Source organism: Trichosurus vulpecula, chromosome 4, assembly GCF_011100635.1.
Source record: "Trichosurus vulpecula isolate mTriVul1 chromosome 4, mTriVul1.pri, whole genome shotgun sequence".
Lineage (NCBI taxonomy): Eukaryota > Metazoa > Chordata > Mammalia > Diprotodontia > Phalangeridae > Trichosurus > Trichosurus vulpecula.
The window spans coordinates 180,032,446-180,044,622 of NC_050576.1; the positions used below are offsets into that span (position 1 = coordinate 180,032,446).

Consider the following 12,177-nt stretch of genomic DNA (forward strand, 5'->3'; position numbering starts at 1 on the left):
GGTAGGAATGGTGCCAACAGCTTCATGGGACCCCTCATCCTCCTGTTTTAAAGAAGGGTCCATGGAGAGGGAGCCCAAATGAATGGAGAGTGGTATAAGTGACAAAAACTCAATCCTGAGACTCCAGAGCGTGGAGGATGGGAATTTGGGGACTTCACAAAGCATCATCACAGAGACTTGGGTGGACCTGACCTCTCTACACTTCCCAAAACCAGGTACTCTGTCCATCTTATCTCCCCAAAGTCCACCTACTGAAAAACCTACTTGAACGGTCATTTGTTCATCCAGGTAAAACTCATTTTTTTTACCTTTCAGTGTTCTTGGTGATGCCAAAAGCCTCGGGACAACTGGGGAAGGAGTCCTTGAGAAACAAATGCCTTATTGTCACAAAGGGAAAAAGATTAAGCCTTTGTCAGACCCCCCTCCCATTCTAAAGTGACTGTGGAAAATGCTATAGCTTTCTGCCCCCAATCCAAATAGCAAGAACAGACATAAATATTTTGACCTTTTAATTATACTTCTCTCTCCAGACACTCAGGAAAGACACAGAAACTCCGCACAGTGACCCTTCAGTTTCATTAGGTCTTCCCCTCCGTGCTCTCCTGATGGGGCAGGGGGTTAAGGGGTATGGTGCAAAGAGGGGGTGGTGATCAGTTCACTCAGAAGTGTTCCACCATTCAACTTTCTGTTGTTTAAGGTTCAGCAGAAGGAAATAAAGGCAGAGGACCTGATGAGATAAGAGACACTAGTTAAGGAATAAGTGGTCACCACTTTAGGTGTGCTGCCTGGGAGGAATTGTATGATTAAGTGATAAGTCGTCTCACGATGACCAACCATGATAAATCATCTGAGGTGCCTTCCCTGGAAAATGACCGAGGATGATTTCTGAGGCCTGGCTATGTAGACTAGCTTTGTGTTCTAAGCTCCAACCATCGAGGGATGAGCCTAACTTTTCATGACTCCTGTTCTAATCTCAGGTCCTCAATCAATCAGCCATGCACTTATTAAGTACCTACTATGAAGTCAGGCACTCATGGCTAATGCCCTTGGACAAGGTTTCTCCCAACTTCTTTCTCTCTAGACCCAGCTCTGATTTTCGTGCCTAATGTCCTACTGATTCCTGATTTGACCACCAGATGGTAGCAGTGAGCAACATTTCCATCCCTTCAAAGAGACTGGCTCCTCTTCCTCCTCCCGTCTTCCTCTTTTCCTTTCCCACATCTTTATCTAGAAACGGATTTTGTCTCCCATGTCACTTTCACAGTAGAGAAGCAAGGTGGCTCCTGATCTTGACGTGCTCAGAAAATCTCCGTGTGTATGTGTGTGTGTACGTGTGTGTGCGTGTGTCTGTGTGTGTCTGTGTGTAGATACTAAAGGGCGAAAAGGGGGTGTTTCTAGATACAGGTGATAGCTAAGTCATGTACACTTAGGAACAACCCAAGCAACAACACTGAGATGATAGAATCTGGACAATGGAATGTTTGTCCCATTTATTTTCTTAACAGAGCAAGCTATTGGAGACAGGCTCAAGCTCTCAGCTAGAAAAAAAATCAGGACATCTATCCCAGGACTCCTGTTGGGGAGAAAGAAGGAAATTGCTTCAGTTTCCCCACTTATGGAATGAGACCATAAAATGGTATCCTACAGGGAAGTCTTCAAGAATTGCTCTGGTTAGGTTTGACATATATACCCCTACATCCATGGCTGGAATGGGATGGGATGAAATGAAGATAGTGTCTCTTAAGGCTGCTATATCCAGGCAGGGGACTTTCCCAACTGGGAGCCTGCATTGGGGGATGATAGCCTGGCAAATGAAACACGCCCAGTTATCTCTTAAAAGGTTATGTCCTAGAATTCCTTCCCCAGTCTCCCTTTTAGGGGTTTGGGGCTTTGCATGGACTGGCTGGAGCAATGTCCTATGGACCCTGTGGGAATTAGTTTTGCTGAGACTAGTGTATCTCTAAGGGAGTATTGGGGAGGGAATACAGAAAATACAGAATACAGATCTTTATAAGCTGGATAATGGGGTGACGGACATCAGAAACTTAACAACAGGCCCTTTAGCCCTGCCTCTGCTAGAGATTTCTCGGGTGTTGTTTACCTTTCCTTCGGGGATGCAGCAAAAGATTGGACAGAACAGAACTGGGTCTGCCTCCCCAGCTCTCTCTAGCAGCCAAGCTGAAGGAAAACGTACCCTGTTGATGTCTTTGTAACATTAAGCACCCCAGGGTATGTTTTTCCAAAGCACAGACTAGCTCCCACCCAAAGACACCTGGTCCACATATGAAAACTGGGTCACTCACCAGGTGGAGGGAGGGATGGCCTGCCCTCCAAATCTCCCATGAGTCTCCAGTTGGGGGCATGTTTTAGGTTCTGCTCTCAAAGTGGATGACTCTCCCTCCTCCTCCCCCAACATCCCTTCCACCAATCCTGGCTTTTAGCCTGGAGCAGCCACACCCATTTTAACTCAAGGTGTTTCTGCCCCCAAAAGGCCACAGCAGGCCAGGACAAACTGTTCCCTATTCTCTCTCTTTCCCCTCTTCCACCTCATCTAGTCTTTCCTGCTTCTCTCTCTCTCTCTCTCTCTCTCTCTCTCTCTCTCTCTCTTTCCCTCTCTGTCTCTCTCTCTCTCTCTCTCTATCCCTCTCTCTCTCTCTCTCTCTCTCTCTCTCTCTCACACACACACACACACACACACACACACACACACACACACACACACACAGAATTAGAGATAACAGAATAGGGGCAGAGGCTACCAAGGAAGGTTACAGGAGAACCCCAGAGACAACATCAGCACTGTCTCCTAAATCACCAGGACGGAGAAAGACTAGAGGAGAAGGCGACCCCTTTCTAAACAAAATTAACAGGAGGAAAGCCTTGCTTCTCAGGAGTAGCCTCAGGTAATGGTGGCTTGCTCCAGACTGATTTTTTTTTTTGAAGTTTTCTTATTGGCCTAAGACTCAGAGTTGGTCCTAACTATGCCAGGTGTATTTATGCTCAAGAAGGTGATTTGGGGGAGGGGGCAAGGAGTGAAGGAGGACTAGGGAGGAAATGGTACACAGAGAGAAGGGGGTCAGTGAAGGCCAAGGAATTCCTTAAGGAGCTCACAGGTCTTCTTGTGCAAGACCTCCCGCAGCTTCCTGACCCTCCTGATGCTCGAAGGCCCCACAAAGCTATCTGGCCGAAGCACCGCCATGCCACCATCCACTTCTCCCATGATGATGAGTGGCGTTTCACTGACAGTTACATTGGGGCAGGGGCAGGCCCAGTCCATGTGCAACAAGGTGATCTCCAATGGCTCCTGGCCCAAAAACTTCAGCCCCATCTTCTCATCCTTCAGTACCTCGTCCACAGTCACGAGTGCTCGTCCAGAATCTGGCTCCTCTGTCACCTCTGAGACTCTGCCAAGGATGACAAAGTCGCTCCGGCAGAAGCTTGTCACCAGCTTCTGCCTGGCCTTGCAGGCCCTACAATGCTGGCTCCCCCGAGGGAAGGGGCAAGTTTCCTCACAAGCCTCTCGGCTCTCAAAGTTGTTCCCGTTGCCCCCACAGCCTCCATAGACAAATGACTGGCATTGGCCGGTCTGCCCGTTGTATGCCCAACGAGGGGAATATGCTTTGCAGGGGCCCTGTAGGGCAGGCAGACCACACACAGCCAGGGGTCCACTCATGCATGCCAGCATGCATGCCTCATAGGTCTCAAAGTGGTTGTGATTGTGGTAGCAATTGCCAAAGGTGAAAGTGAAGCAGTTGTTAGCTTGGGCATCATAGTGCCAACGGGTCAGCTCTTCCCCACAGTCCTCCCCATCAGGCGGCTTCAGGCATTCGTTCATGGGGAAGGCCGTCCCATTTGGCCCATGCTCTGAGACTGACACCTCCCCCCGTACCACAGACAGAGGGAAATCAACACGAAGGAGCCCCCCAGCATTTTTAGCTGTGCAGGTATAGATGCCAGCGTCCTGGGGTTGGGCATTGTAGATGACCAACTGGGCTATGTTGGTGACAACCACATTGCCACGCACATGGTTGGGCCGCATAACCACGTTTTCTCGGTCCTCCAGCTGTTTCTCCCATGTGATCTCTGGCCGAGGTCGGCCTACAACATCACAGAGGAAGCTCACTGTTTCCCCTACACGGACCGACTGGTGGTGAGGGTGATTGAGCAGCGCTGGAGCTGCCAGGTCCACCATGGGAGTTTCTGGGGAGACTGTGGTGGGACTAAGAGTGGTGTCTGGTGGTGGGGGGCTGGTATTGGGCCAAGTGAGGTGATAGCGGCACGTAACTACGGTGAGCGTGATGCCTTTGGAGCAGGCCTCCGCATCCATGTAGCAGCGATTATAGTAAGTGAGGCCGTCAGAGGCACAAGTGAAACTGGGCTCCTTCTCACATCGGTCCTTGCATTTGCAGACAGGTTGCCCATCCCAGATATCACACTCAGAGCCCTGCTGCAGGCACATGAAGTGGTCACAGGTGGCCTCCCGGGGCATGCCCACAGGGCCTTTCTTGCCCTTCACATCCATGTATCGAGCAGCCACACAGCTCTTGGTGCCACAGACGTTGGGGCAGCATTTCTCATATGTCTCACACTCCTGGAAGGAGCCAACCAGAAGGAGGTTAGAATGTAAGATTAGGAGAAAGGGAGGAGGGGAGAGAATGTAAGCATCCTGGGGGCAGGGGATGCTTTATTTTTGTCTTGGGATTCCCATATCCAGCACATAGCAGATGCTTAATAATTATGAAGGAGTAGCCTAAGGTCCCTTTCAACTACAAACCTATGATTTTATGTTTCTCCTAAGAGAGAATGGGAAAGGTGACCCTAAGCCTAGGGTGAAGGAACTTTATACCGTTTGTCCTTATTCAGGATTTCTATGGGGCTGAAATCAAGGCAGGAATGAAAAGCTGCAGGTAGTACGTGGGCTGCCCCTTGTCCACGGGACTCACTCCCGGACTTACTTCCAAAGCACAGGATTAGGAGCCCTGCCTGCCCAGTAAGGACGATGTGTTATTGTCGAAAATACGCCATGAAATCTTTCTTTGTTTCTGCTCCAAGAGTGTGTTGCTAATTTCGAGGAATTAAACTAATACCTGGATTAATAGTGAATTCTGTAGTGGCCTAGGCATCACAGGGACATGCTTAACAGACTTGTAATTTAGACTCCATGAATTTGTAAACTGTGTCTTGAACACTGAGTTTCCCCAGCACTGTGCACTGCGTTCTGTGTACAATAGGTACTTAATAAATGTCTGTTGAAGAATGAATGTGTAAATAAATGTGTGAAACACAAATCACCCCAGTCTTTAAAGAGAAAAACAGAATTGACAGCTAGAAAGATGCTAGGCCAGGCATCCAAGAATTTGTTTCTATCCCCTGAGGGGCTGCCTAAGCATTTAACTTACCTAACATTTTGGTAACCAATGAAATGGAGATCAATGAAATTGATCAGTGAAATTACAGATCAACGAAATTGAGGCCCTAGGGAGAGTTGTCCATGTTATTAAGCCAGATGGGTGGCTCAGTGCATAGACCACTGGACTTGGAGTCAGGAAAAATTGAGTCAAAACCCTGCCTCAGACACTTTCTAGCTGTATCACCCTGGGCAAGTCACTTAACATCTCTGTTCCTGTTTCCTCAGCTATAAAATGAGGATAATCATAGTACCTCCCAGGGTTATTGTGAAGGTCACATGAGATAACGTGTGAAGTACTTTGTAAACCTTAAGATGCTATAGAAATGCTAGCTAGCATCATCATCATCATCATCATTTAGTAAATGGTAGGACAGGTTTGACCTGCTCTCTGACAACTCAGTCTAGGTGCTTAGAGGGGTCTCTGTTGAAGGCTCCCACTTCCAAGAGAGAGAAGTAAAGGGGGAGAGGGGGAGAGGGAGAGAAGAAGAGGGAGAGAGGAAGAGAGGGAGAGGGAGACAGGGAGAGGGAGAGAGGGAGAGAGGGAGAGAAGAAGAGGGAGACAGGGAGAGGGAGAGAGGGAGAGAGGAAGAAAGGGAGAGAGGGAGAGAGCAAGAGAGGAAGATCGAGAGAGGGAGGGAGGGGGAGGGGAGGAGAGAGAGAAGAGAGAGATAGAGAGAGAGAGAGAGAGAGAGAGAGAGAGAGAGAGAGAGAGAGAGAGAGAGAGAGAAATCCATTCCAGAAAACGGCCACAGTAAATCCATCCAATAGCAAAGGTCAGGCAGGGTGAAAGCGAGAATTTACCAACCTGTACGTAATCCCCTCTGATTTTGTCTGGAGTCACGCACGGAAGGCATTAGTTTAATTCCTCGAAATTAGCAACACAGTCTTGGAGCAGAAACAATCAAGGATTTCACGGCATGTTTTTTTCCAACAATCACACATCGTACCTACGGGGCAGGCGGAGCTCCTAATCCCTCTGTGCCTTGCGATCTCTGTCCAGGAGTGAGTCTGGTAAACAAGGAACAGCCCACGTAATACCTGCGGCTTTTCATTCCTGCCTTGATTTCAGCCCCATAGAAATACCACTTCAGCTAAGAGGGGAAAAGTACTAGTCCCTCTCCCGCCTCTTTGCAACTGACTTCCTGGGTGGTGGAGGAGTTTTCCCCTCTTGCTGGTTAGAATGGTTGTTTTGTTCTTTTGGGAGTAACAGACCTTATTAGGCCCCCAGACCTCCCCAAAGAGAGGCATCTGTAGGGCAGTGGAAAAAGGGTTGGCCTGGAGTCAAGAGACCTGGGCTTTACACCCGGTCTACCATTGCTACTTATGTGATACTTCTCTGACTTCCTTAGCTGTAAAGTTAGAACGGTAGACAAGATAATAACAAAGATGATACAGTGGAGAGAGAGCTGGCTTGGCAGCCACACTAGCTGTGTGACCCTGGACAGGTCACTGGTGACCTAGGCAACTCTCAAAGACCCTAAGTGCTGGCCTGCAAGAAGGACTTTCCTTACCAAGTAAATCCCTATGCCAGTGAAATCACTGCCTCAGCACCTATCCCTAACCTTCCTTTCTCTAAACTAGAAGTTCTTACTTGGCCTTTTTAGTGTTACAGATCCCTTTGGCAGTCCGATAAAGCCAATGGATCCCTCCTCAGAATAATGTGGGTTTTTTTTTTAATCAAAGGAAATGCTAAATTTTAGTTGGACATTAGTGGAAATAAAAGATGTGGAAATTTTCCCCATCCAAGTTCACGCAGCCCTTGAAATCTATCGGTGGACTCCAGGATTCCTTTGCTTTAAACGAATGGGAGCATGGACCCAAGATGGGAAGCTCTCAGGTTTGACAGCCTATAGTCAGGCAAATGAGAGGGGGGATCATGGAAGAGAGGGCACCAGGAGAAAAAGTAGAAGGAAGCTACTTGTTCCTTTTCCTTACAGCCATTGAATCTCACAGGGTGCTGAAGAATGGACTTTAGGGCTTAGAGGTCTAGGATTAGGAGGTTGCTGGCCCAAATGTAGGCCAGACTTGGTCGATCTGCTAAGTTCTGCTCAGAGGCTCGGATTGAAACTAAGGTCACTCTGAATCTTCAGTCCCCCATGTAGAACAGGGGCAAAAGTACTGCTTCAAGAATCTGAGGACCTAGGTTGCAATTCCACTCCTGAAGCTTACTGTTCATGTGATTCTGGACCTCGGTGTCCTCATCTGTAAAATGAGGGGGGTAGACTAGATGGCCTCTGAGGGCTCTTCCAACTTTAGCTCTGTGATCCTAGGTGTACACACTCGTGGACAGACATCCAGAGGTGGCAGGGACTGTGTGGTTATATTCCATCACTGAATACGCTACCTGTTTATTGGGTCAGATTGACCAAATGCAGCCCACATCCCTACCCACAGAGCAAACAGTCTTCTTGACCATCCACAAGCCAGGTGAGAGGTCCCCTGCCTCTAAAGTAAATCTCATCTCTATCTGTTATTTCTCAGAGCCAACATGAAATACTTGTGTGGTGTGCAACTGACTTGTCTTGGCAATTGTCCTAACTGGGCTGGGGACTTGGGGAGTGGGAAATCCCTGTTACCATTCTGACTCTATTAGTTTAAGTGAAATGGTTGTGGTGAAGGAAAAGGGTTACAGGAGGGTTGCTCTTCCCCACACCCAAAGGTCAGAAAGCAAAGCATGTTTCCTGATGACAACACTAATTAATTCAGACTCAGATCCACAGACTTGTTCGTAATGCCCAAGACCTCCATCTATCTGCTGACCTTTGGGACCAGGTAGGCAGCGGGTCAGTTGGCGTGAACTGCTTCAGCCTGGGGCGTGAAGAAAAATAGTTTCAGGATAAATGCCAGGAAACAGTGAACAATGGTCTCTGGCTTCTAGAGCCTGCTACTCTGAACAGATCAAAAGGATCATAGATCTGGAACCAGAAGCCATCTATCTAACCCTTTTACTTTGCAGACTGGGAAACTGAGGCTTAGGGAGTTTCAATGACTAGCCAAGAGTCACACAGATTGTGGTAAGAGTCAGAGGCAGGTCCTCTTACTCTAGAAACAGTGTTTCTCGCTGTTTCACGCTGAATGATAGGGATAGGGAATAGGGGCTGTGATTTCATTGGTACAGGTAACTGTCAAGCAAAACTCCCTCCACCAATGCAGGTTGGCATCTTCTTAATAACTTGTATTCAGAGAAAGTTGCCTAGAGTACCAAGAAGTTGTCAGGCAGTCAGTCAACAAGCATTTATTAAGTACCTATTATGTGCCAGGGCAGCAAGGAAGCGCAATGGATTGAGCACCTGGAGTCAGGAAGACTCTCGTTTCTGAGTTCAAATCTGGCTTCAGACACTTACTAGTTATATGACCCTGGGCAAGTCACTTAGCCCTGTTTACCTCAGTTTCTTCATCTGCAGAATGAGCTGGAGAAGGGAATGGCAAACACTCCAGTATCATTGCCAAGAAAACCCCAAATGGGGTCACGGAGAATCAGACACGACTGAACACCAGCAACTATTATGTTCCACTCAACGTATGACTTGCCTAGGGTTAAACAACCAGCGTACGTATGACGTAGAGTTTAAAACCAGTTCTTTCTTGCCATTCAGTTCCTCACTGAAACACTGAATTAGCTGAAGGCAGGCTAAAAGGACCCCTAGATATCATAAGATTTAGGGCTGAAAGAGGGCTTGGAAATCATTTGGCTCAATCAATCTTGTTCAAAATAGATAAGGTAACAGAGGAGGAACAATGACTTGTCCAAGGTCACATGGCTAATTAGTGACAGCACTAAGTAGCAGTGACCAGAAGAACCCAAGTCGAACAGGTTTCATATAGTTTAAAGTCGGAATGAGCTATGTTGTTCAGTTGAGTCCGACTTTCCATGACTCCATGTGGAGTTTGCTTGGCAAAGATACTGGAGTTGTTTGCCATTTCCTTCTCCAGCCTATTTTACAGATGAGGAAACTGAGGCAAACAAGGTTAAGTGACTTGCCTAGAGTCACATAGCTAGTAAGTGTCTGAGCGTAGGATTTGAATTCAGGTCTTCCTGACTCCAGGTCCTATGCTTTATCCACTGAGCCACCCAGCTGCCTTGGAATGAGCTATAGAGATCATCTAGGACAACCTCCTACTACAGATCAGGAAACTGAGTTGCAGGGCTGTTTGCCAAGTCATACACAAAGTCCATACTCAAACCCAGGTCTCATGACTGCAAATTCAGGGCTCTTTCTACTACAAGACACAGCCTCCATGCTCTATACTTCCTCATTCTTGCTATGGAAACTAACCCAGGGTTGCTAGGAGGGAATAACAACTCACATTCACCAGAACTTTAGTTTAACAAACGCCTTTCCCACAATCCTGTGACAGAGGCAAAGTGAGTATTATCACCCCCCATTTTACAGTTTAAGAAACTGAGATTCAGAGCAATAGTGACTTGCCTAGAGTCACAAAGCTAGGAAGGTCAAGGGTCAAGTTCTGGTCTCCCGGTTCCAAGGGGCAGCTTCTTTCCATCAATTTAATTTTGGTTTCAGAAACTGACCTGTGCTGGGAGGGAAGCCAAGGGCTCCCCCAGAATCATTCCCCTCAAAAACAGCAGCAGCAGCAAGGGGCTTTCTTTGTCCTCGGTGCTGTTCTGCTTCCCACCACTCACTCACTAATTATTGGCTACATCTTTTCCCGGACTCCACTAGACATTGGGTGGAGGCAAGCAGCTGCAGGCAGAGAGGTTCCAACATGGGTCAGGACCCAATGGATAAGCATCTTTCTGGGAGGTAGAGAGGGGCCTTTCCCATTTCTCCCCAACTTTCCAAAGTTCGTGTCAAAAAAAAAATCATGAAACCCGGACTATCTTCAGGGTGGACAATGTCACCAAGCCACATTCGAATCTGGTTGAGCCACACGGACGTAAATTATCTGTGGTTAGTGTTTCGATCCGTTAGGCTTCCCTGCGCCCCGTGTTACTGTGCGGCTTCTTCCCCCAGCCCGACTCTCAGACTCACCTGGTCTGTTTCACATTCTCGCTTGCAGGTGCTCTGAGCGTCAACCCAGAGATTGGGGTTCATGTCGTTGGGGCAGATCCCAGCGTGAGAATACCGAATGGGGGGCAGTGCGTGGCCCACGGGAGGCATCTCCAGGAGCAGCAAGGCAGCTAGAGGTCCCCAACAGACCCACAAGCGCCAGGACCACATGGTCCCCTCGCAGAGGCTTCTCCAAGGAAAAAAAAAAAGTCTTTCCCCCAGCTAGAGCTGGCCTAGCACCCACCCTGGATTTCAATTCTTTTCCTCTGAGGGACTGGGATACACCTGCCCCTCCCAACCCCAGCGAGGCTTTCCCACCTCCCGGGAGTCAGACTACACTGCTCAACCTTCCACAGTCCAGATGAAAAGGTTTCGGGAGCAATCCGCCCCCAGCCCACCCCTTAATTTGAAGAGAAAGCAGCTTCCCTGGAGGCCCCGGCAAGTTGGAGAGAGCAGCTTCGATGCCTGTGATCGACGAGCTGCTGCGCTGCCTCTGTCCCGTTGGCGACCCACAGACTTGTTGCAAAAAAAAAAAAAAAAAGAAGAAGAAAAAGAAAAAAAGGAAAGGGGTGGGTGGGTGGGGGGAGCTGGAAACAGTTTAGGCGTCTGTATCTGGCACCGTGGGACACCTGCATGTTTCTGAGCTCAGGGAGGCCTTTAACCCCTTCCCGCGCCAGGAATGGCATGTACTTCCGAGGGGGAGATTGGCTCGGGACAAGACCACGGGAGTGAAGGGATTTTTTTTCCCCACCTCGCCCTCCCCCCTCTTTGCAGTACCCCTGCCCCTCCCCAGGGCCTCCCCCTCCAGTCCCAACCCACCCTCCCTCCTCTCTCCTTTACCACCTCCGAAGGCAGGCGAGAACACACAATCGCTTGTTACAGGGAGGGACCCGCTCAGCCCCGGCTGTACCCCCTCCTTCCCCCCCACCCCCACCCTCACCCCGGCGGCCGGGCGGGCCCTGATAACACATTGGAGAGCAAATGACGTGGAAAAACAACAGGCTCGTTCACTGCTTGCTGCTGCCTGAACGCCCTCCCAGCCCGAGGGAAGCTGAGGCCGAGAGGCCGCCCGCCCGGGAGCCCGACCAAGCAACCCTAGAAGCAGCAGCCGCAACAGTGCTGCGCGTCCCCAGCCAGGAGCCTCACCACCACTCCCCCGCCCCCGGCTCCTCTAGAGCCAGCTTACTGGGCCTTGGTGGGGCCACGGTGGGGGCGCTCCCCGACGTCCCAACTTGGCCTCCAACCCCTAGAGAATCAATACCAGGGGAGTTGGGCTGCGGAGAATGAAGCAGGGCTCTAGACGCGGCCCACCCCACCCCGCACCGCACCGCACCACAGCCCGGGGCGGCGGGGGTGGTGGGTCTGGGGCAGCTCTAGGCTTATCACATTCCTCCACACAGGCTTCTCAAGGCTGAATGAAAAGCACACAGCTGGAGGTGGCAGTAGAGCCCTCCCTGGACAGCGAGATCTCCTGAAGTCTAACCTCTAGTTGCCATGCCTTGGGGTGGGCAAGGGCCTTAAGAAACCATCGGTGGAAGGATGGGGATGGACAAGCATCTTCTATGCTCTCTCCCCCTTGCCGCTGCACAGCCCAAACTTCTCTGAGCCTTCCTTGTCAAGACTGACTTTGAATAGCAGGGGGTACTTTTGTGGTGGGGCTGTAGAAGAGAGGGGAAAATTTTTGTGTATGTGGGCATGAAATGGAATACTATGCAGTAAGGAAGGCATTTATATAGCTGCCTTAATTTGGCCAAGCAC

At 49.5% G+C, this 12,177-nt stretch overlaps 1 protein-coding gene across 1 annotated transcript; it reads right to left on the bottom strand.

Moving 5' to 3' along the window:
* Nucleotides 1-3,076: 3,076 nt before the first annotated feature.
* Nucleotides 3,077-11,105, bottom strand: WFIKKN2 (WAP, follistatin/kazal, immunoglobulin, kunitz and netrin domain containing 2). The gene is given in 4 exon segments (XM_036755605.1): nt 3,077-4,591; nt 10,402-10,629; nt 10,631-10,737; nt 11,039-11,105. Coding segments are annotated over 4 exon segments (1,917 nt in total).
* Nucleotides 11,106-12,177: the final 1,072 nt, after the last annotated feature.